This window comes from Bombina bombina, chromosome 4, assembly GCF_027579735.1.
Source record: "Bombina bombina isolate aBomBom1 chromosome 4, aBomBom1.pri, whole genome shotgun sequence".
NCBI classification, from domain to species: domain Eukaryota; kingdom Metazoa; phylum Chordata; class Amphibia; order Anura; family Bombinatoridae; genus Bombina; species Bombina bombina.
This window is the reverse complement of record NC_069502.1, coordinates 917,398,792-917,420,133: the sequence shown is the minus strand read 5'-3', so window position 1 is coordinate 917,420,133 and position 21,342 is coordinate 917,398,792. Positions and strand designations below refer to the sequence as shown.

General features: G+C 38.9%; 1 protein-coding gene across 5 annotated transcripts in view; it reads right to left on the bottom strand.

Annotated features, from left to right (window-relative positions):
* LTBP1 (latent transforming growth factor beta binding protein 1) overlaps nt 1-21,342 on the bottom strand; it is a 596,328-nt gene that overhangs the window by 523,429 nt on the left and 51,557 nt on the right. For all 5 annotated transcript variants that reach the window (XM_053711864.1, XM_053711861.1, XM_053711862.1 and 2 more), the window contains exon 2: nt 19,632-19,702. In XM_053711864.1, the coding sequence (XP_053567839.1) occupies nt 19,632-19,702 (71 nt within the window). The remainder of the gene's footprint in view (nt 1-19,631; nt 19,703-21,342) is intronic.

Sequence of the window (21,342 nt, the reverse complement as noted above, 5' to 3'; positions counted from 1 at the left end):
ACAGTAGATGAAAACAAGTAAAAAGAATATGTATGCAATATTCCCATTTAATAAAGTGTTATACTGTGAATTTACTGTGTAAATATATCACATTCCAATGTTCTTCACATAGCAGAATAAGTTCTATGTAAATGTAAATATCTATAAATAGATATTTATATATATATATATATATATTTATAACTATATATAATTATCTATATATATATAGGTATAGATATATATTTTAGCAAAATACCATCAGATTTATGAAGAAATATGTTTTTTATAAATAAATAGAACATAATTTGCTATGTGCAGAACATTGTAATTTGAAATATTCATATTTTCAAGTCAGTTTAACGCACTTGAGAATATGCAATCGGGTATGCGAGAGAGTAGGGTGTTTTTTCCACTTTTTTTGCTCCATTGACTTCTATAGGGGAATATGTTAACGCGTGATATCCTAGCTTCAGCTTTTTTGCACGTGTCGGGTAAGCGTACAAGCGAAAACATTTTACTTTTAACTTGTAATATAAGCGCTACCCGATACGCGCAAAAAGCTTACTTCTAGCGGAGTTAGAGTGCGAGCGGGAGCGTTAACTACCGCTCCACTTGTAATCTTTTTTATTGGGTTTGTGTATTAAAAGCGAGACCGTGCTATTATAAACAAGAAAACCCTTAACAACCGGCGACGTACATGATATGTCACAGCCGTTAAGGGGTTAATGTTTTGTTTGTTTATTTATCTGTTAAATTCTACTAATAAATAGTAATTGTGCATTACATTTTACAGATATATGTTGTTTAAATTTGTTCACTGCAGAGGTTTTGTTAACCCAAATTCTTTCTTTCAGAACTCAGAGCATGTAATGTTAAACAACTTTCCTATTAACTTCTATTATCTGATTTGTTTTGTTCTCTTGGTATCCTTTGTTGAAACGGATATCTAGGTAGCCCCAGGAGCTGCTGATTGGTGGCTGCACTTCTATAACTCATGATACTGCACACCCCCCCCCCCGATGTGATAAGCCAACTCCCAGTAGTACATTGTTGCCCACTCAAAAAAGGATAACAAGAAAATGAAGCAAATTAGATATTAAATTGGAAAGTTGTTTAAAATGGTATTCTTACATCTGAATCATGTCTCTTTAAGTTGTTCAGAGGGGCCAAAACATTTGCATACAAATGTGCAATCAAAAAACACAAATAGGATCAATGGCTATGGCAACTAGCTAAAACAATGACAGCCTCTGTATTTTATAGCAGTCATTTTAGCTTACTTATGTTTTCTTTCAACCTCATTTACTATGCTATTATGTATCTTGATGGACACAGTCTACAATAAAAGTCTACAGAAAGGTAAAACGGTAAAAGTTATTACTGATTCAGCGGCATACTCACGTATGCTACCTATGACTAGATGATCACATCAAGCCTGCTCAGAAAACTGACAGAGGTGTGTATTGTGTCAGTTAAGACTTAATAGGACAGTCAACTCCAAAATGTGCATTGTTTAAAAAGATAGATAATCCATTTATTACACATTCCCCAGTTTTTCATAACCAACACGGTTACACTTTTTACTTCTGTGATTAACTTGTATCTTAGCCTCTTTTGACAGCCCCCTGATCACATGGCTATTTATTATCTATTGACTTGCATTTTAGCCAATTAGTGCAGCATCAGCCACAACTCCACGAGCATGAGCACAATGTTATCTATATGGCCCACATGGATTAGCAGTCTTCTGTTGTGAAAAGCTAATAAAAAAAAATAAAAAAACGTGATAAGAGGTTGTCTGTAGTGGCTTAGAAACAGGCAGAAATTAAGAGGTTTAAATGTTATAAAGTATCTATACTATAATTGCGTTTGTAATGTCCATCGCCGTCGGCAGTTGCACACGCATCCTCAATGGAATGTTGGCAGCGCGAGGACAAAAGAATTCACCTGGACGCAGCGAAGCTGCATCAAGGTGAATTCCGAAAATGGCAGGGTGGTGAAAGAATGCACCGAATCCTGCCATTTTCGGAATCCACCGGATGCAGCGAAGGTGGATTCTTAGGGTATGGAAGGGATTACATTATTAGGGTAATTAGGTTTATTGTGATGTGGTTGGCTGCCATTTTCGGAATCCACCAGGATGCAGCGAAGGTGGATTCTTTCACCACCCTGCCATTTTCGGAATCCACCAGGATGCAGTGAAGCTGCATCCCCATGGATGCAGCAAAGGCAAACGGGCATTACAAAAGCAAAAACAGCTCGCATCAAGTATTAGAAAAAAAAAAAACGCCTGCATCAAGTATTAAAAAAACAAAAAAAAAACACCCGCATCAAGTATTAAAAAAACAACAACATGCCCGCACGAAATATAACAAAAAAACCAACCTCCTACACGAAGTATTAACACATACATGCAAACTCCCATCGTTAAATAATAAAGTAATTAACCCCTTAATCACTTAACCATCAACCACCCACATTGCAATACACCTAATTGCCCTATTAACCCCTAAACCGCAAAACCCCCAAATCGCAATAAACCTAATTATCCTATTAACCCCTAAACCGCAAAACCCCTACATCACAATAGACCTATTTACCCTATTAACCCCTAAACCGCAAAACTCCCACATCGCAGTAGCCCTTAAAAGGGCTTTTTGCAGGACATTGCCCCAAGATAATCAGCTCTTTTACAAAAAATACACAAAGTCCCCCCTAACAGTAAAACCCTCCCACCCACCAAACCCCTCAAAATAAAAAACCTAACACTAAAAAAACCTAAACTACCCATTGCCTTCCTCTTCTTCATCTGCTGCACACTGAAGATTAAATGCAAGGTTCCCCATATTTATTGGGGTACCTTGCATTCCTATTGGCTGACATTTTCAAATCAGCCAATAGGATGAGAGCAAGTGAAATCTTATTGGTTGGTGAACAGCCAATAGGATGAGAGCAAGTTAAATTCTATTGGCTGTTCACCAACCAATAAGATTTCACTTGCTCTCATCCTATTGGCTGATTTGAAAATGTCAGCCATTAGTAATGCTGTGGCTGAAGATGATGGACCCATCTGGAAGAAGATCTTCTCTGCCGGACTTTAGGTACGGTGAGTAGCAACCTGGGGGTTAGACTATGTTTTTTTTTGGGGGGGGGGTTGTTTTATTATAGATTAGGGATAGGCAGAAAAAGAGCTAAATGTCCTTTTAAGGGCAATCCCCAAGGGCAATGGATAGTTTAGGTTTTTTAGTGTTAGTTTTTTATTTTGGGGGGTTTAGTGGGTGGGGGGTTTACTGTTAGGGGGGACAGTGTATTTTTTGTAAAAGAGCTGATTACCTTGGGGCAATGCCCTGCAATAAGCCCTTTTAAGGGCTACTGGTAGTTTATTCTTACAGTAGGGGGTGTTTTTATTTTAGGGGGGCTTTTTTATTTTCACTGGGATTAGGTTTAATTTTGTAAAATTTGGTAATTTGATTTTTTATTTTCTGTAATGTTTTTTATTTTTTTTTATTTTTTTGTAACTTTAGAATTTATTAGTTTAGGTAATTTGGGTTAAATTAAGTGAGCGTTAGGTTAGGGGGCTTAGTTATTTAAATAGTCATTTGCGTTGTGGGGTTTGGCGGAATAAGGGGTTAATAAGTTAATTAGGTTTATTGCGATGTGGGAGTTTTGCGGTTTAGGGGTTAATAGGGTAAATAGGTTTATTGCGATGTAGGGGTTTTGCGGTTTAGGGGTTAATAGGATAATTAGGTTTATTGCGATGTGGGGGTTTTACGGTTTAGGGGTTATTAGGGTAATTAGGTCTATTGTGATGTGGGTGGTTGACGGTTAAGGGGTTAATAGGGTAATTTTGTATATAAAGAAATATACTTAAAGTAGATATAATTTAAAGAGAAGAAATTTTCTATTTATCTAGGACAGTAGTTTGTCCAATTAGAGTGTGACTATATCTGTAGTTTATTATTTAGAAAATATTTTAGATATATTTAAGACAGCAGTCCATTAAAATTACAGTATTGCTACACCTGTAGCTTAAATATTTATATAAAAGAAGAGTTACAAAATAGGTTGTTTCTATATCAGTAGTTTAAAAATAATTAGACTGCCCCCTGGGCAGGCTTATCGACTAGTGTTAATATAATAATGTGGTTTGTGCAAAGCTGGGGAATGGGTAGTAAAAGAGTTATCTATCTTTTTAAACAATAACATTTTGGTATTGACTGTCCCTTTGAGTCATACAAACTATTGCTTAGTGCTTGGTGTAGCGTTTGAATCCTGGTACTCGGGCACAACAGTAATAACTTTTGCAAGAAGCATTTTTGCTAATGTAAGTATACTGCAAAAATGTTTCTATTCAAAACTGAAATGCACCCACGCACATTTCAATTTTGACCTTTCTATCCCTTTAAACATACTGAGCATAATTTGCTATGCTAATTTGCGCCTAGGAACTTCCAGATACAGCTTGACTACACAAATTGGTCCTTCTTGCATAGGAGCCCAACTAAAGAGCTCACTCAAAATCTGCCTCCCACAACCTAATCTAACATACAGGAATGTGTAAATATGCACATGTTATATGTTGTGGATATTTTTAAACCACAAGCAACAGTTTTAGAGGCAGCAAAGTAAATCCCAGGCTTTATCTAAATTCACTACAAAACCCCCTATTTATCTTATTGTGTGGTTACCATAATCTCAGCTGGTTTGCCTTCTGTAATTAGCGTGTTAAAATTCCTGTTTTAAGTGGTCTTCCAGTGTGCTTGTTGAAAGAGATTAATATTAAAGCTAAGCAATTATTAATTAAATAGTCAGAGGTGGCCAAGATTTCTTCTTCATAAGACACTGCGCCAGACCGTATGTACAGTAACATCACTTTCCTGTCTACGGTATGAGATTTAGGAATTCTTGGACAAACTAAACAACAGTACCATCTGCAGGCTGTTCAGTTTCCTTGCTAGATAAATGAATTTTTGCCTTCGCTCGAAAGTCATAATTTATTTAACGAGTGTGAACTGTTCATAATCACATAAACTGTGTAGGTAAGAGGATCTTAGTACAAGAGTGAAGGCAAAAGGATCACAGTACATTAAAAGCAAAATAATACCGGTTAAACTGACATTAAAGTTACATGAAAGTTAAAATTAAAGGAACACTATACAGTATGTTCTGCAATAGCGTGTGTTTTTGTAACACAAATTGGCTTACATGCTAATTAATGGGAATATTGTCATATTATGCGATAATCAAATTTTTTGGCAAAACTAACTGAATTCAGTGCTGCACACAGTGGTTACGGTCTTCCTGTTTGGTGGTGCGGCGTTTGCTGGCATTGCTGTAAACATTAAAATAAAGAAGCAAAGTGGCGGTAAAGTGACACAGAAACGTCCTGCTGATAATCATGCTAGTAGTATGTTGGTTACAAGAAACAAATGTAATACTGTATGTGGCTATTTACAATCCTTACACTCACACGCTACCCTAACTTTTTTTCTTAGGTAAATTCCTACCAGTTTCCCCTAACCCTATGTTTCTCATAGACTGTGCTATATTTACTATGCGATTTTGTATAACGTGATATATTACAAGAACGCATATATCGCGTTATAGCAGAAATCGTTGTACTGTAAAACTGGTTCCCGCTTTAAGTGATGGTAAATTCTCCCCTTTATAAAAATAGATCCGTAATGTTAGTGATATTTTAGATGGAGTTTAATTCATCAGTTGTAATGAAGTTGAGCTATAACTTACTTTTTAATATAGATATGACATTCAAATACACCACGCTCCGCCGCCCACTTCAAAAGTCAATTTTTCTGAGCTAACGGTTTGAATTAAACTCCATCTAAAATATCACTAACATTCTGGATCTGTTTTTATAAAGCGGAGAGTTTGCCATCACTTTAATGTGTTTCCAATTATACCAGCAGCAGAGTGTAAACTGTATCAGTAATTGATCCCCCTGTTTCCATACGAGCCTTCAGGCTCGCCCGGAAACAGCACTTATGAAGCAGCGGTCTTAAGACCGCTGCTCCTTTACTGGTCCGCCGCCTACGGACATCAATCTCATACGATCGAGCTGATTGACACCCCCTGCTAGCAGCTGATTGGCCTGTGAGTCTGCTGGGGTGCAGTATTGCACAAGCAGTTCACAAGAACTGCTTGTGCAATGATTAATGCCGACAGCATTCATCGGCATCGATCGATGTCTGTCGGACAGCGGATCATGTCAGACAGACCGATGATAAATCGGCCCTTATATGTTTATCTTTGTATATGAAATACCTGATTTTGTTCTTTGATACCACACCTGAATAAAATGGGCTGCGCTTTCAGGAAACTCAGTTCTCCTTGTTTTATCACTTTCTATACATACAGATGCTTCCTTATCTTATCTCTGTCTGTGAACCAAAGCCCAATACTTAGAGAGAACAATTGAAAATTTACTCCACTGGGAGTGTAATTTATTCTATTGGCTATATATTTACACAGCCTTTCTATAGCCAATGCTTAAAGGGACCTTAAATACTTAAGGGACAAATTTGTCTTTCATGATTTAAATACAGAATGCAATTTAAAACAACTTTCCATTTAAGTTTATTATCTAATGTGCTTCATTTACTTGGTATCCTTTGTTGAAAAGTATATCTAGGCTCAGGAGTAGCAATGACCTACTGGGAGCTAGTTGCTAATTGATGGCTGCACGTACAGTATGTGCTTCTTGTCATTCGTTCACCCAATGTGATCGGCTAGCACCAGTAGTGCACAGCTGCTTTTACAACAAAGGATACAAAGAAAATGAAGCAATTTTTATAAGTAAATTGGTGAGTTGTCTAAAACTGTTTGCTCTATCTGAATCATAAAAGAAAAACAAATGGGTTTTATATCTTTCTAAGTATTACAATTTTCATTAAATGTGCGAATACCACTGGCAAAATCAGCTATTTCAAAATAAAAGTAAAGGGTCATTTGAAAACAACTGAATACACTCAAGCAGGTAAGATGTATAATTGGGAACAAATGAAAGAGGATAACAGTGTGTTGCCCCTTTAAACTTTAATGATTCCGATAAAGCATGCAATTTAAAAAAAAAGATTTACTTCCATTATAAAATGTGCTTCTATGGAATCCTTTATTAAAGAGCATACCTAGATAGGCGCAGGGGTGTGCATGTGTCTTGAGCACTGTATGAAAGCAGTGTTTGCAACAATGCATTACAATGTTACAAACACTGCTGCAATATAGTAACCAAGACATGTGCTCACTCCTGAGCATATTTAGACCTACTGTTAAAAGGGTGGGATGATTTATGGGGGCCGATTTATCATTTTCTGTCCGACATGATATGCTGTAGTGTATCATGACCGACAGACATCGCTGAATACCGACAGCATTTAACATTGCACAAGCATTTCTGGTGAACTGCTTGTGCAATGCCGGCCCCTACAGATTTGCGGTCAATCGGCCTCAATCAACCCGATCGTATAGGATCGGGCAGATTGCAGAACGCAATCTCAGAGGCAGCGGACCAGTTATGGAGCAGCGGTCTTAAGACTACTGCTTCATAACTGCTGTTTCCCTTGATAAATCTGCCCCATGGTGTATTGTTGTTTGCTTCAACTGTTTTTAAATAGCCAAACCCTGCACACCACTTTTCTGCATTTTACCAGAGTAAAGATATAATTATTTTATTGGACCTCTTCTTTTTTTTGAGTCCAATCAAATTTTTATTGTTTCATTTTTTTATTCTATCCCTGACACTATCTACTTGATCATAGCAAAGGACTTCCCAGCATCCTTCAGACCGAAGAGAGTTCAGAACACAAGCACATAACGAGGCAGCTTGAAAGACGAAACAGAGACAAGATGTCTAGACCATACAAGTCATTTGAAAAATTCAAGTGTATGTTCTCTTGCACATACCTTGAATGCTTACACCCAGGGATTCTTGGAAATATAGAATTTTCCTTGGATCAGCTGTTGTAGAGCAAGATGCTAGAATATGTATTCACTAAAAGGCATCCTGCTTAAATCTTTTTAAAGGGACATAATATACATGAGCACATTTCAGTTTTGAATAGAAGCATTCTTTACAATTCACTTGTTATATGCAAAGAGTGTATGTACATATGCCCAATGCACTCACATTTAAACAATGCCTATTCTCAGAGAGCTGGCAGTGTTTATACAGTTGGCAATGGCTCAATTAGCACCATGCAATACAAGCTATCTCCCAGTTCTCAGAGAATGCCTTTCATTTAATAAATAAAAATGTGTTTATGGCAGATGATTTAGAAATTAATGCTATTTGGTATTGCAGCTGACCTCATATCTGAAATTATAAATTGAAATTCAAATAAGAAATGTATACATTTACATATCAGGTTTTCAAAGCCATTAAAACTTCCAAGATTTATGGCTACACATGTAATTTAATCAATGTAAAGGGACGTTAAAGTAAAAATTAAACTTTCATGTTTTAATAAACAATTCTAACTGACTTCCATCGTCAAAATGTACAGGTGTTTTGTTATTGGGTGATGGCTGTCACATGACACAGGAGACAGGGAAAAAGGAAGTAACTTTGTCAGAAAATAAAATCTACTACTCTTTGACCTTCTTAGTTGTAGGAGGATTATTCGCCAGGAAAAATGAAGTTTCACTTATATGCGATATACCATAGTGTGGATACATTTTTCACATATTGTTACTACTATTATATTAATTAATATATTCTAACCGTAAGATATCACTTTCATGTTTCTAAATGTTTACAATTAAGAGGCAGGTTATTATGCTGTAGTTTATCAGGAGTTTGTCAGTATTCTTAGATATTGTTGTATATAACCAGTTTTCATGACTATTGCTATGAATATACTTTACATGTTGTAATATATAAAAACCTCAATAAAATAAATATGATTAAAAAAAAATACTACTCATTTAAAATTCAGACTAAAGGCTCCATTTAAGAAACCACGTATGGGCGGACCTAAGGCCAATAGTTAGACCACTGCTTCTTAACAAACAGGTGGATAGGTTCGGAGAAGTCCACCTTTGTCTGGCCGGCATTTGTTAAATCTAGCCCTAAGTGTTAAACCATTGTCTTTATATTGTGCATTTGTTGATTATGCAATTGTACAGTGGTCCTTTAAACCACTTTAAAGGGATGGTAAAGTGTATTATTAATGTAATTTGGCAAATGCTTTATGTCATGTTGCAGAAGCAAACCACATTTACATTTAAAAAAAAAAAAAATCTTACTTTATTACATAATTCATTTTTCTTTTTATCTTATTTGTGTCAATCATTTTATTTGCTCCGCCCCCAGTGTCTCTTCTCAGCAGTTTAGAGATGTGTACAGCAGTCCTGCCCACTGAATACGTTATTATAGGTAGAGCAATCCCATCAACTTTAATCCTTTTTCTTTTAGGCTTTTCAATCAATTTACAGGTTTCCATCAACTGTACCATTTTCAATATATTGTGTGTGCGCTATTACACAGTGTAGTTACACATACAGCAGACCGTTCCCATCAACTGAACGCTTTCTTATACCTTCTGAATTATATTATTTGCTCCGTCTCTCCAAAACGTATTCCTTCAGAAGTGCAGTGACGTGAACAGCAGTCCGGCCCGCTGTACACGTCATTATGGGTAGAGGGTTCACGGCTACTGAACACTTGTCACTATGCTAGTGTGTGCTTTTTTTACAATTGCACATACGTAGTCCAATCGGCTCTACCCTAAACTGACTGAAGCATTTCTGACCAACTAATCACCTGTTACTACACGGAGCGATCAAGCTCGCCTAGTAACAGGTGTTCACAAGCGCCTTATATTTTACCCGTTCTGCAAAGTAAACAGAGGATTAGAAGATTATCTGTTTACTTTTCAGAACGGGTAGAATACAAGACGCTTGTGAACAGCAGGAGGGAGACGTTACTGATCAGTGATAATATGGGTGGGCGAAAACATTTATTGTGAAGTAAAATTTAAAAAAAAATTGAGCTTTGCTCATGGAAAAAATAAATAAAGCCTTTGCAAAAAATAAAATATATATCCTATATTATAAAAGACAAGTGTTTGTCTGAAGCCGTCATGCGCAGTACAGACAAACACTTGGCCTTAGATTCTATTCTCGCGCACCTCGGCATAGCTGACAGCTGACAGATAGGGAGCGCGAGCTACTCAACAGCTGTGAGGTCTGCTGCGTGAGAAGCGGCAACGCGCTCCCCAGACCTCACAGCTGTTTGTGGCCGATGGGAGCGTTGTGAGGGGCGTGGCCGGGCGTCGCGAGGGGCGTGGCCGGGCGTCGCGAGGGGCGTGGCCGGGCGGGGTCCGGCGAAGACAGAGCCAGAGAGGGAGCAGGAGAGGGGGGGGGCAGAGAGCCAAAGAGAAGGGTGGGGGGGCAGAGAGCCAAAGAGAAGGGGGGAGCAGAGAGCCAAAGAGAAGGGGGGGCAGAGAGCCAAAGAGAAGGGGGGGGCAGAGAGCCAAAGAGAAGGGGGGGGGGCAGAGAGCCAAAGAGAAGGGGGGGGGCAGAGAGCCAAAGAGAAGGGGGGGGGGCAGAGAGCCAAAGAGAAGGGGGGGGCAGAGAGCCAAAGAGAAGGGGGGGGCAGAGAGCCAAAGAGAAGAGGGGGGGCAGAGAGCCAAAGAGAAGGGGGGGCAGAGAGCCAAAGAGAAGGGGGGGCAGAGAGCCAAAGAGAAGGGGGGGGCAGAGAGCCAAAGAGAAGGGGGGGGCAGAGAGCCAAAGAGAAGGGGGGGCAGAGAGCCAAAGAGAAGGGGGGGGCAGAGAGCCAAAGAGAAGGGGGGCAGAGAGCCAAAGAGAAGGGGGGGGGGGGCAGAGAGCCAAAGAGAAGGGGGGGGCAGAGAGCCAAAGAGAAGGGGGGGGCAGAGAGCCAAAGAGAAGGGGGGCAGAGAGCCAAAGAGAAGGGGGGGGGGCAGAGAGCCAAAGAGAAGGGGGGGGCAGAGAGCCAAAGAGAAGGGGGGGGGGAGAGAGCCAAAGAGAAGGGGGGGGGGGAGAGAGCCAAAGAGAAGGGGGGGAGAGCCAAAGAGGGGGGAGAGAGAGAGCCAAAGAGGAAAAAGAGCCAAAAAGGAGAGAGAGCCAAAGAGGGGGGAGAGAGAGCCAAAGAGGGGGGAGAGAGAGCCAAAGAGGGGGGAGAGAGAGCCAAAGAGGGGGGGGGGAGAGAGCCAAAGGGGGGGGAGAGAGCCAAAGGGGGGGAGAGCCAAAGAGGGGGGAGAGAGAGAGCCAAAGAGGAAAGAGAGCCAAAGAGGAGAGCAAAAGAGGGGAGAGAGACAAAGAGGGGGGAGAGAGAGCCAAAGAGGGGGGGCAGAGCCAAAGAGGGGGGGGGGGAGACAAAGAGGGGGGGGAGAGAGCCAAAGAGGGGGGGAGAGCCAAAGAGGGGGGAGAGAACAAAAGAGGGGGGAGAGAGCCAAAGAGGGGAGGGGAGAGCAAAAGAGGGGGGGAGAGCCAAAGAGGGGGGGAGCCAAAGGGGAGGGGGGAGAGAGAGAGCCAAAGAGGAGAGAGAGCCAAAGAGGGGGGAGAGAGAGCCAAAGAGGGGGGAGAGAGAGCCAAAGAGGGGGGAGAGAGAGCCAAAGGGGGGGGGGAGCCAAAGAGGGGAGAGAGAGAGCCAAAGAGGAGAGAGAGCAAAAGAGGGGAGAGAGCCAAAGAGGGGGGGGGGGGAGCCAAAGAGGGGGGGAGCCAAAGAGGGGGGGGAGAGCCAAAGGGGGGGGGAAGCCAAAGAGGGGGGAGAGAGAGCAAAAGAAAGGATGGAGAGAGCCAAAGAGGGGAGAGAGAGAGCAAAAGAGGGGAGAGAGAGAACAAAGGAGAGGGGGGAGAGAAAGCAAAAGAGAGGGGGGAAAGAAAGCAAAAGAGAGGGGGGAAGAGAGAGCAAAAGAAAGGGGGGAGAGAGCAAGGGGTGGGACCGCTGTTCTGAAAAAAATGGCCCGTGTACACGGGCTTTAGTACTAGTATGTATATAGATAGATAGATAGATAGATAGATAGAGATAGAGAGAGAGAGAGAGAGAGATAGAGAGAGAGAAGCATAAATCCATAGCTGTGATTCAATGTTTACTTTAGGCAAATAAGGAATCCCCTTTCTTGTGCCACCACTTGTGCACAAAAGTAACAAGCACACAATTTGTGACGACAAGCACTGACAGACTGTGGCTACTATGCATGCTTGTAATGTACTACATATCATTTAACCCCTTAATGACCGGACCATTTTTCAATTTTCTTACCCTTAATGACAATGGCTATTTTTACATTTCTGCAGTGTTTGCGTTTAGCTGTAATTTTCCTCTTACTCGTTTACTGTACCCACACATATTATATACCGTTTTTCTCGCCATTAAATGGACTTTCTAAAGATACCATTATTTTCATCATATCTTATAATTTACTAAAAAAAAATGATAAAATATGAGGAAAAAATGGAAAAAAACACACTTTTTCTAACTTTGACCCCCAAAATCTGTTACACATCTACAATCACCAAAAAACACTGATGCTAAATAGTTTATAAATTTTGTCCTGAGTTTAGAAATACCCAATGTTTGCACGTTCTTTGCTTTTTTGCAATTTATGGGGCAATAAATACAAGTAGCACTTTACTATTTCCAAACCACTTTTTTTTCAAAATTAGCGCTAGTTACTTTGGAACCCTGATATCTGTCAGGAATCCCTGAATATCCTTTGACATGTATATATTTTGTTTTAGAAGACATCCCAAAGTATTGATCTAGGCCCATTTTGGTATATTTCATGCCACCATTTCACCGCCAAATGCGATAAAAAAAAAAAAAGTTCACTTTTTCACAAATTTTGTCACAAACTTTAGGTTTCCCACTGAAATTATTTATAAACAGCTTCTGCAATTATGGCACAAATGGTTGTAAATTCTTCTCTGGGATCCCCTTTTTCAGAAATAACAGACTTATATGGCTTTGTGGTTGCGTTTTGGTAATTAGAAGGCAGCTAAATGCCGCTGCGCACCACACGTGTTTTATGTCCAGGAGTGAAGGGGTTAATTAGGGAGCTTGTAGGGAGCTTGTAGTGTTAATTTTAGCTTTAGTGTAGTGTAGTAGACAACCCCAAGTATTGATCTAGGCCCATTTTGGTATATTTTATGCCACCATTTCACCGCCAAATGCGAGCAAATAAAAAAAAAAAACCTTTTTTTTTTTTTCACAATTTTAGGTTTCTCACTGAAATTATTTACAAACAGCTTGTGTTATTATGGCAGAAATTGTTGTAAAAGCTTCTCTGGGATCCCCTTTGTTCAGAAATAGCAGACTTATATGGCTTTGGCGATGCTTTTTGGTAATTAGAAGGCCGCTAAATGCTGCTGCGCACCACACGTGAATTATGCCCAGCAGTGAAGGGGTTAAATTAGGTAGCTTGTAAGGAGCTTGCAGGGTTAATTTTAGAGATCAGCCTCCCACCTGACACATCCCACCCCCTGATCCCTCCCAAACAGCTCTCTTCCCTCCCCCACCCCACAATTGTTCCCGCCATCTTAAGTACTGGCAGAAAGTCTGCCAGTACTAAATAAAAGAGTTTTTTTTTTGTTTTTTTTTAAATAAAAATAATAAAATATTTTAGTTGTGATGAACCCCTTCCTTAGCACCAACCTCCCTGATCCCCCCCTCCAGCTCTCTAACCCTCTCCCCTACCTAATTACCGCTATCTTGGGTACTGGCAGCTGTCTGCCAGTACCCAGTTTGGCCCCACAAACCAAAGTATTTTAATTTTATTTTTAACTTTTATTTTTAATTATTTCTGTAGTGTAGCAGGCCCCCCCACAATACCCCCACCCCTCCCCCTCCCAGATCCTTTTATATGGAAAAAAAATTTTTTTAACTTTTTTCCCCCCTTCCTAACTTCATTGGTGTCAGTGTGGCTAATGCGTGCACGTGCACGTGCACGCACGTGCACGCCCTCGTGCACGCGCGCACACGCTCCCTCCTCCCACCCGGTCAAACGGCACCATCGCTACCAGTGCAGAGAGGGCCACAGAGTGGCTCTCTCTGCATCGGAAGCTTGTAAAGGGGTATTGCAGGATGCCTCCATATCAAGGCATCACTGCAATACCCTCAGAGCTGCTGGAAGTGGTTGTGATCACTTCCAGCACTCTGTAAGACAACTGACGTACCAGGTACGTCCATTGTCATTAACTGCTTGTTAATGCATGACGTACCTGGTACGTCAGTTGTCATTAAGGGGTTAATGGACCAGATGGCCAAGCTTTTGATTGGCCAGAAAAAAGTGAAAAAATAAAACAGAGCAAGGGGGCCGGCAGTGGAGCATAATCTATAAAATAATAAATTAATTAAAATGTTTAATTTCATAGATGTATTAAAAAAAAAAAAAAAGAGTTTTTTTAGAAAAATTATGGCATGAACTTTATTTTTTTAAAAGTTATATTGAAGAGTTTACAATCCCTTTAATTGAGCTGTACTTGGTTCATCATTTATTTATAAAGTCCCTGCAAGTTTTCTGCCATTGAGATTTAGACATATATAACATTAAGGTCTGCATGTATTTACCGGCATGCAGACAAGCTTCTCAACTTTAGAAGTTGTCTGCACGCCTTCATTGCATACAGGATCCTGTTGGCCACTGCCCGCATGTATCATTACACAATCCAATGTTTGTAATGCCCGCCCTTTCTCTCATTCGACCAGTTGCGCAAGAGAAGGGTCTGTCAATCCCCCCGAGCGAGTTTAGGGTGATTTCTCTCCTCTAATAACCGCTCCTTCTTACATTGCAGAAAGTCTCGCATTTGTGCACTGCAAGGGCTCCGGAGAGGCTTACGCTGTTTAGTACATGGAGTCCATTGTATGGCAAAGTCTCAAGAGTGCATTGTGCCATGTTAAAATTCATTGTTTTAAAGGCAGTCTGTAACATTTAAAGTCACGTTGCTTTATAGTATATTGAAATGACAATGTTTTATGAACACACTGAGGTCTGGCTCTTCGACTGTTTTGTTGTTCATGTAAATCTTATCACACTTATGTCTGCAAAGAAAACATCTGGGCATTATATAGAGCGGGAAAGTAAAGAATGATCAAATTTTTTTTTGTTTCAGGTGAAAGATTGATTAGCAAAACCAGGAAGCTCCTAGATTTAGGGCCCATTTCTCTAAAGGTCTATGGGCTAGCAAGATTATTAAAAAGGGACATAAAACAAGTTGGGATAGAGACAACATATAATAATTATGTAGTTTAATTACTGTACCTGCAAATTTATACTGCAGTGCCTCGCCATTAACCCTTTCTTTTTAGTTTCTGAATTGTAAAGCTCTAACTCCCCCCACACATTTCCTTCTATGGCTGTATCTATATCTATTGTTGATTTGGTAGAATGCAAAAATGCATAGAGATTATCTGCTGGAGCATGCCTAGAAGCTGTGAACTCAGTTGAAATACAATGCCTGTGTCTAAACACTGATAAGGGGGGTGGAGTTAGCTGATCCAGGCAGCTTATCTATGAAATTAATTTTGCTTATTTTTGAAAATTATTTTAAAATACTTGCCAGCAATTTTTAAACAATTTTTGTATGCAAACTATTTTTAATGAATTAGCCCTTTTAGGATATGCACAGATCTCAACCTGTTTTATGCTCGCCAGTACTTCTATTTACCTGGTGAGTTTCTATAAATCCACTTTTTTCTTTCAGGGTGTCTCGCTAAGGGGCGTATACTGCATTTTCATATGGGAAGGAGATGCATACATTACAAAAGTCCAAAATGAAAATCGTAATTTAAATGTCATACAAAATGAATAATTGAATCATTCAAAAAATACTCAGGTAAAAATGGTATTGTTAAAGTGCATCAAAAATTGCAACAAATTTTTTCACCAAAAATTATATTTTATCAAAAACGTAAGGTGTAAGTAAATTGCATGGGAATAAATCTATTAAATATGCACAGGATAAAGCGTAATAAAAGTACACTGGATGTTCTAAAAACACATAGAAGTTCGTACTTATAAGTACAAAATACAAAGTGTAATTGTATTTTTTTTAGTAAAATGGGCTAAACCTGGGCATATATATGACATTGTCTCTCAAATCCCAATATAATTCTGTAAATATTTTCGCCGTACACATCTCACAGTTTTTTCTCGCAAATTAAAAGGTGGCAAACTTTTATCAAAGTACTCAAAACACTAATTACTCTGAAAGGAAAATACAGTGCAGTTAAAACCGTGTAAATTGATTTGCATTACGTGTAATATTAAACTTTAAACATACGCCGGGTTCTTTTTATATACTTCCTATATACAACCTCCACTGCCAGCTTAATTCTGTTTTATAAAAGTCCCTATTTCATGAGATGGGATGAGATGGGATGAGGATGCCCCGCTTCCTCTCTCAGTACGACAGAACTATAACTTTCTTGTAGTGAGTATTCTCATAGAAAAACATTGGCCAATGCTTCACTATGAGATAAATCTGATTGGGCGACCGTTAGCAGAAGAATATATTGCTCTTGCAAGAGTTTGATTAACTTTTTCCTGATTTTCAGGTGTCATCCTACCTTTAAATTAAAGGGACACTGAACCCAAATTTTTTCTTTCGTGATTCAGATAGAGCATGAAATTTTAAGCAACTTTCTAATTTACTCCTATTATCAAATTTTCTTCATTCTCTTGGTATCTTTATTTGAAATGCAAGAATGTAAGTTTAGATGCCGGCCCATTTTTAGTGAACAACCTGGGTTGTTCTTGCGGATTTGTGGATAAATTCATCCACCAATAAAAAAAGTGCTGTCCAAAGTTCTGAACTAATAAAAAAGCATAGATGCCTTCTTTTTCAAATAAAGATAGCAAGAGAACGAAGAAAATTTGATAATAGGAGTAAATTAGAAAGTTGCTTAAAATTGCATGCTCTATCTGAATCAATCAGGAAAAAAATTGGGTTCAGTGTCCCTTTAAGGTATTGTGTATGTTTGGGAGGTAGTTGTTTGTAACACTTGCTTACTTGTAGATGCCTTTTGTGATGATGCAGCTGTTACAGAAGGAGCAGAAAGAGTGTTTCTGGAATGGGAACATTGAAGGGAAAACCTACTTGCACTATCATTGCTATGGCCCTTCTCATACAATTCCATTAGTTATATTTAATGTCTTTAGGACACCCCTGGCATGTAAGGATTTGTTTTGTTATCTTAGTAGCATTTTAAAAATCATATTTCTTTTGACAATATTTGTATTTTCTTAGAAGAAATTCCCCTGTGGAAATGTTTTCAAACGCTGGATGTTGATCCCACCATTTTAATGAGAAGAAGGGGAAAAAAATGGGGAAGGTGCTTCATCAAAGCAGAACATTAGTAGGAATCAAGTAATCATTTAAATAAAGGTTATGAAGATAAACTGATGCAGTTAAAATGTGGCTAAGTTTTCAAAATATAGAGGAATTTAAACTCTTACCTTTAAATTAAGACCTAACTGAGAGGACAGAAACAACTCAATCAATTATACCAACAAGATGGAGCCCACAAACAAAATAAAACGGAAACCCTTTTCCCTGCAGTGCCCCCAGAGACAGAAATGTGTACTTCTCTTTTATTTGAGAATTGCATCCTCAAAATGCTCTTAGTATTTGAATTGTATTCCAGGATTTGATTGTCTTTAGGGTACAGAAATTGTAAGTCTTTCATAAAAGTCTTCATTTTATATAGTTTTTAGAAAAAATATGAGAGGTTTAAATATATGAACACAATGTCATAAATATATTATTTATCATTGCAAAAGTACATATTTCATACTCCATTTTATTTTCTTCATTTTTTCCAGGGAAAAAAACGGCTTTGTTTTTTGTTTTTGAGGGGGCTTACCATCTCTAGATCTGCACATATTAGAAGAGCTTTGAAGAAGGGGACATCACAATAGAAAACAAATATCACTTCTGGAAATATATACTTTATATATACATATTTTATATACTGTATATGTACATATATATGGACTAAATTTCCAGTCCTGTATTTATATATATATATATATATATATATATATATATATATATATACAGTATTTAGTCAGCCACCAATTGTGCAAGTTCTCCCACTTAAGAAGATGAGAGAGGCCTGTAATGTTCATCATACAGAGAGACAAAATGTGGAAACAAATCCAGATAATCACATTGTCTGATTTGGAAAGAATTTATTTGCAAATTATGGTGGAAAATAAGTATTTGGTCAATATCAAAAGTCCATCTCAATACTTTGTTATATATCCTTTGTTGGCAAATAAAGAGGTCAAACGTTTTCTGTAAGGTCTTCACAAGGTTGTCACACACTGTTGCTGGTATGTTGGCCCATTCCTGCATGCAGATCTCCTCTGATGTTTTGGGGCTGTAGCTGGGCAACACAGACTTTCAACTCCCTCCAAAGGTTTTCTATGGGGTTGAGATCTGGAGACTGGCTAGGCCACTCCAGGACCTTGAAATGCTTCTTACGAAGCCACTCCTTTGCTGCCCAGGCAGTGTGTTTGGGATCATTGTCATACTGAAAGACCCAGCCAAGTTTCATTTTCAATGCCCTTGCTGATGGAAGGAGGTTTGCACTCAAAATCTCACGATACATGGCCCCATTCATTCTTTCATGTACACGGATCAGTCGTCCTGTTCCCTTTGCAGAGAAACAGCCCCAAAGCATGATGTTGCCACCCCAATGCTTCACAGTAGGTATGGTGTTCTTTGGTTGCAACTCAGCATTCTCTCTCCTCCAAACACGACGAGTTGTGTTTCTACCAAACAGTTCTACTTTGGTTTCATCTGACCATATTACATTCTCCCAATCCGCTTCTGGATCATCCAAATGCTCTCTAGCATACTTCAGACGGGCCCGGACATGTACTGGCTTAAGCAGGGGGACACATCTGGCACTGCAGGATCTGAGTCCCTGGCGGCGTAGTGTGTTACTGATGGTAGCCTTTGTTAAGTTGGTCCCAGCTCTCTGCAGGTCATTCACTAGGTCCCCCCGTGTGGTTCTGGGATGTTTGCTCACCGTTCTTGTGATCATTTTGACCCCACGGGGTGAGATCTTGCGTGGAGCCCCAGATCGAGGGAGATTATCAGTGGTCTTGTATGTCTTCCATTTTCTAATTATTGCTCCCACAGTTGATTTCTGCACACCAAGCTGCTTGCTTATTGCAGATTCAGTCTTCCCAGCCTGGTGCAGGTCTACAATTTTGTTTCTGGTGTCCTTCGACAGCTCTTTGGTCTTCACCATAGTGGAGTTTGGAATGTGACTGTTTGAGGTTGTGGACAGGTGTCTTTTATACTGATAACAAGTTCAAAAAGGTGCCATTAATACAGGTAATGAGTGGAGGACAGAGGAGCCTCTTAAAGAAGAAGATACAGGTCTGATAGAGCCAGAACTCTTGCTTGTTTGTAGGTGACCAAATACTTCTTTTCCACCATAATATGCAAATAAATTCTTTCCAAATCAGACAATATGATAGTATTGTCTGATTTGGAAAGAGGTATACCTATGATGAAAATTAAAGGCCTCTCTCATCTTCTTCAATGGGAGAACTTGCACAATTGGTGGCTGACTAAATACTTTTTTGCCCCACTGTATATGTATGTGTGTGTGTGTGTGTGTGTGTGTGTAGTGTATTTTTTTCCTAATATCTTACGTTTTGTGCATCTTTCTGATGCTGTAGATTTACTCCATCCATGACAGCACTTCCCTCCACAGACATTCACCCTGTGAAATGAACAAAACACATAACTAGCTTAGTAATTTTAGAACAAAAAATAAATAAAATATTTATACTTTATAATCATGATTTCATATCTATATATTATTTTCGCAACTGACACAATTCTTAACATAAAATGGACTATTTTTAATTTAAATGCACTCTCAATTTACTTTATTTGTCATTTAATTTCAAGTTACAACATGGATTTATTTAACGTATATCTGGTTTTATCTATAAAAATGTAAGGCTACACAATATTTGTAAACTTTAATACATTAAGGGCTAAATTACAAGTGGCGAGCTAACGTTAGCGCTAGCAATATAAGAATATTTTCGGCACATTCATTTGTGCGCATATTACAAGTTGAAAGTAAAAGATTTTGCTCAAGACAATTGAATTTGATGGTAAACCACAGCTATAGTGAAGTGTAGGAATCAAAAGTTAATATCATTGCTAGCTAAAACACCCTAAAGGGACACAGAACCCAAATTGTTTCTTTCGTGATTCAGATAGAGCATGCAAATTTAAGCAACTTTCTAATTTACTCCTCTAATCAATTTTTCTTTGTTCTCTTGCTTTCTTTATTTGAAAAAGAAGGCATATAAGCTTTTTTTTTTTGGTTCAGAACCACTTGTTTATTGGTGGGTGAATTTATCCACCAATCAGCAAGAACAACACAGTGTGTTCACCAAAAATGGGCCGGCATCTAAACTTACATTCTTGCATTTCAAATAAAGATACCAAGAGAATGAAGAGAATTTGATAATAGGAGTAAATTAGAAAGTTGCTTAAAATTGCATGCTCTGTCTGAATCGCAAAAGAAAAAATTTGAGTTCAGTGTCCCTTTAAACATTTTTTAACAAAGCTACTTACACATAGGTAATAAATAACATTTATTTTAGTTTTTGTTGCTCTCCCTCTCTCCGCCCCTTAAACAGTTCTTCTCAACTGCAGTAATGTGTATAGCGGTTCCACGTCAAACCTAGATGTGCGCTCCCGATCCAGAAATAGCGCATGCGCATACCTTCCATGTTTGTCAGCCAAGTAAACAGTGAATCATAACAACAGATTTGATTCACTGTTTACATGGACGTCACTGGGGACTTCCCTTAGGATTAAACATGCATGTGCTAGATTGCCATGCATTTGCACGGTGAGACAGCCAGAAGAAAAAAAAAAACTTCTAGCATCAACTTTGTGCATGCGTGTATCATACTCTCATTGAAAACACTGACAACAGCAAGTCATGCGACAACAATGCTGTTTATTGGATGCCACACAACACAGAGCTGGAAAAAAAACGCATTATGAAGCGGGGCTGGCGGAGATGCAGGGAAAAACTGCTACTCATTTAATTCTACGGATAAAGCTGTTTATTTTAATTTTGAAGAGTGTATTACTGGTTTGTGAGAGAGAAGCTCAATGGTGGAAATGAAAAAAACTCTAACTGCTGTATTAATGGGCAATGCCAGTGACACATACAAGTACAAAAAAGTGTTTTATGTTTTTTTTTTCCTCATTATAGATTCATTTGCTTTATAAATGGGATATAAAAGCAAAATTTCTCTTTCATGATTCAGATAGAGCAAGCAATTTTAAGCAACATTATAATTTACTCCTATTATCAAATTTTCTTTGTTC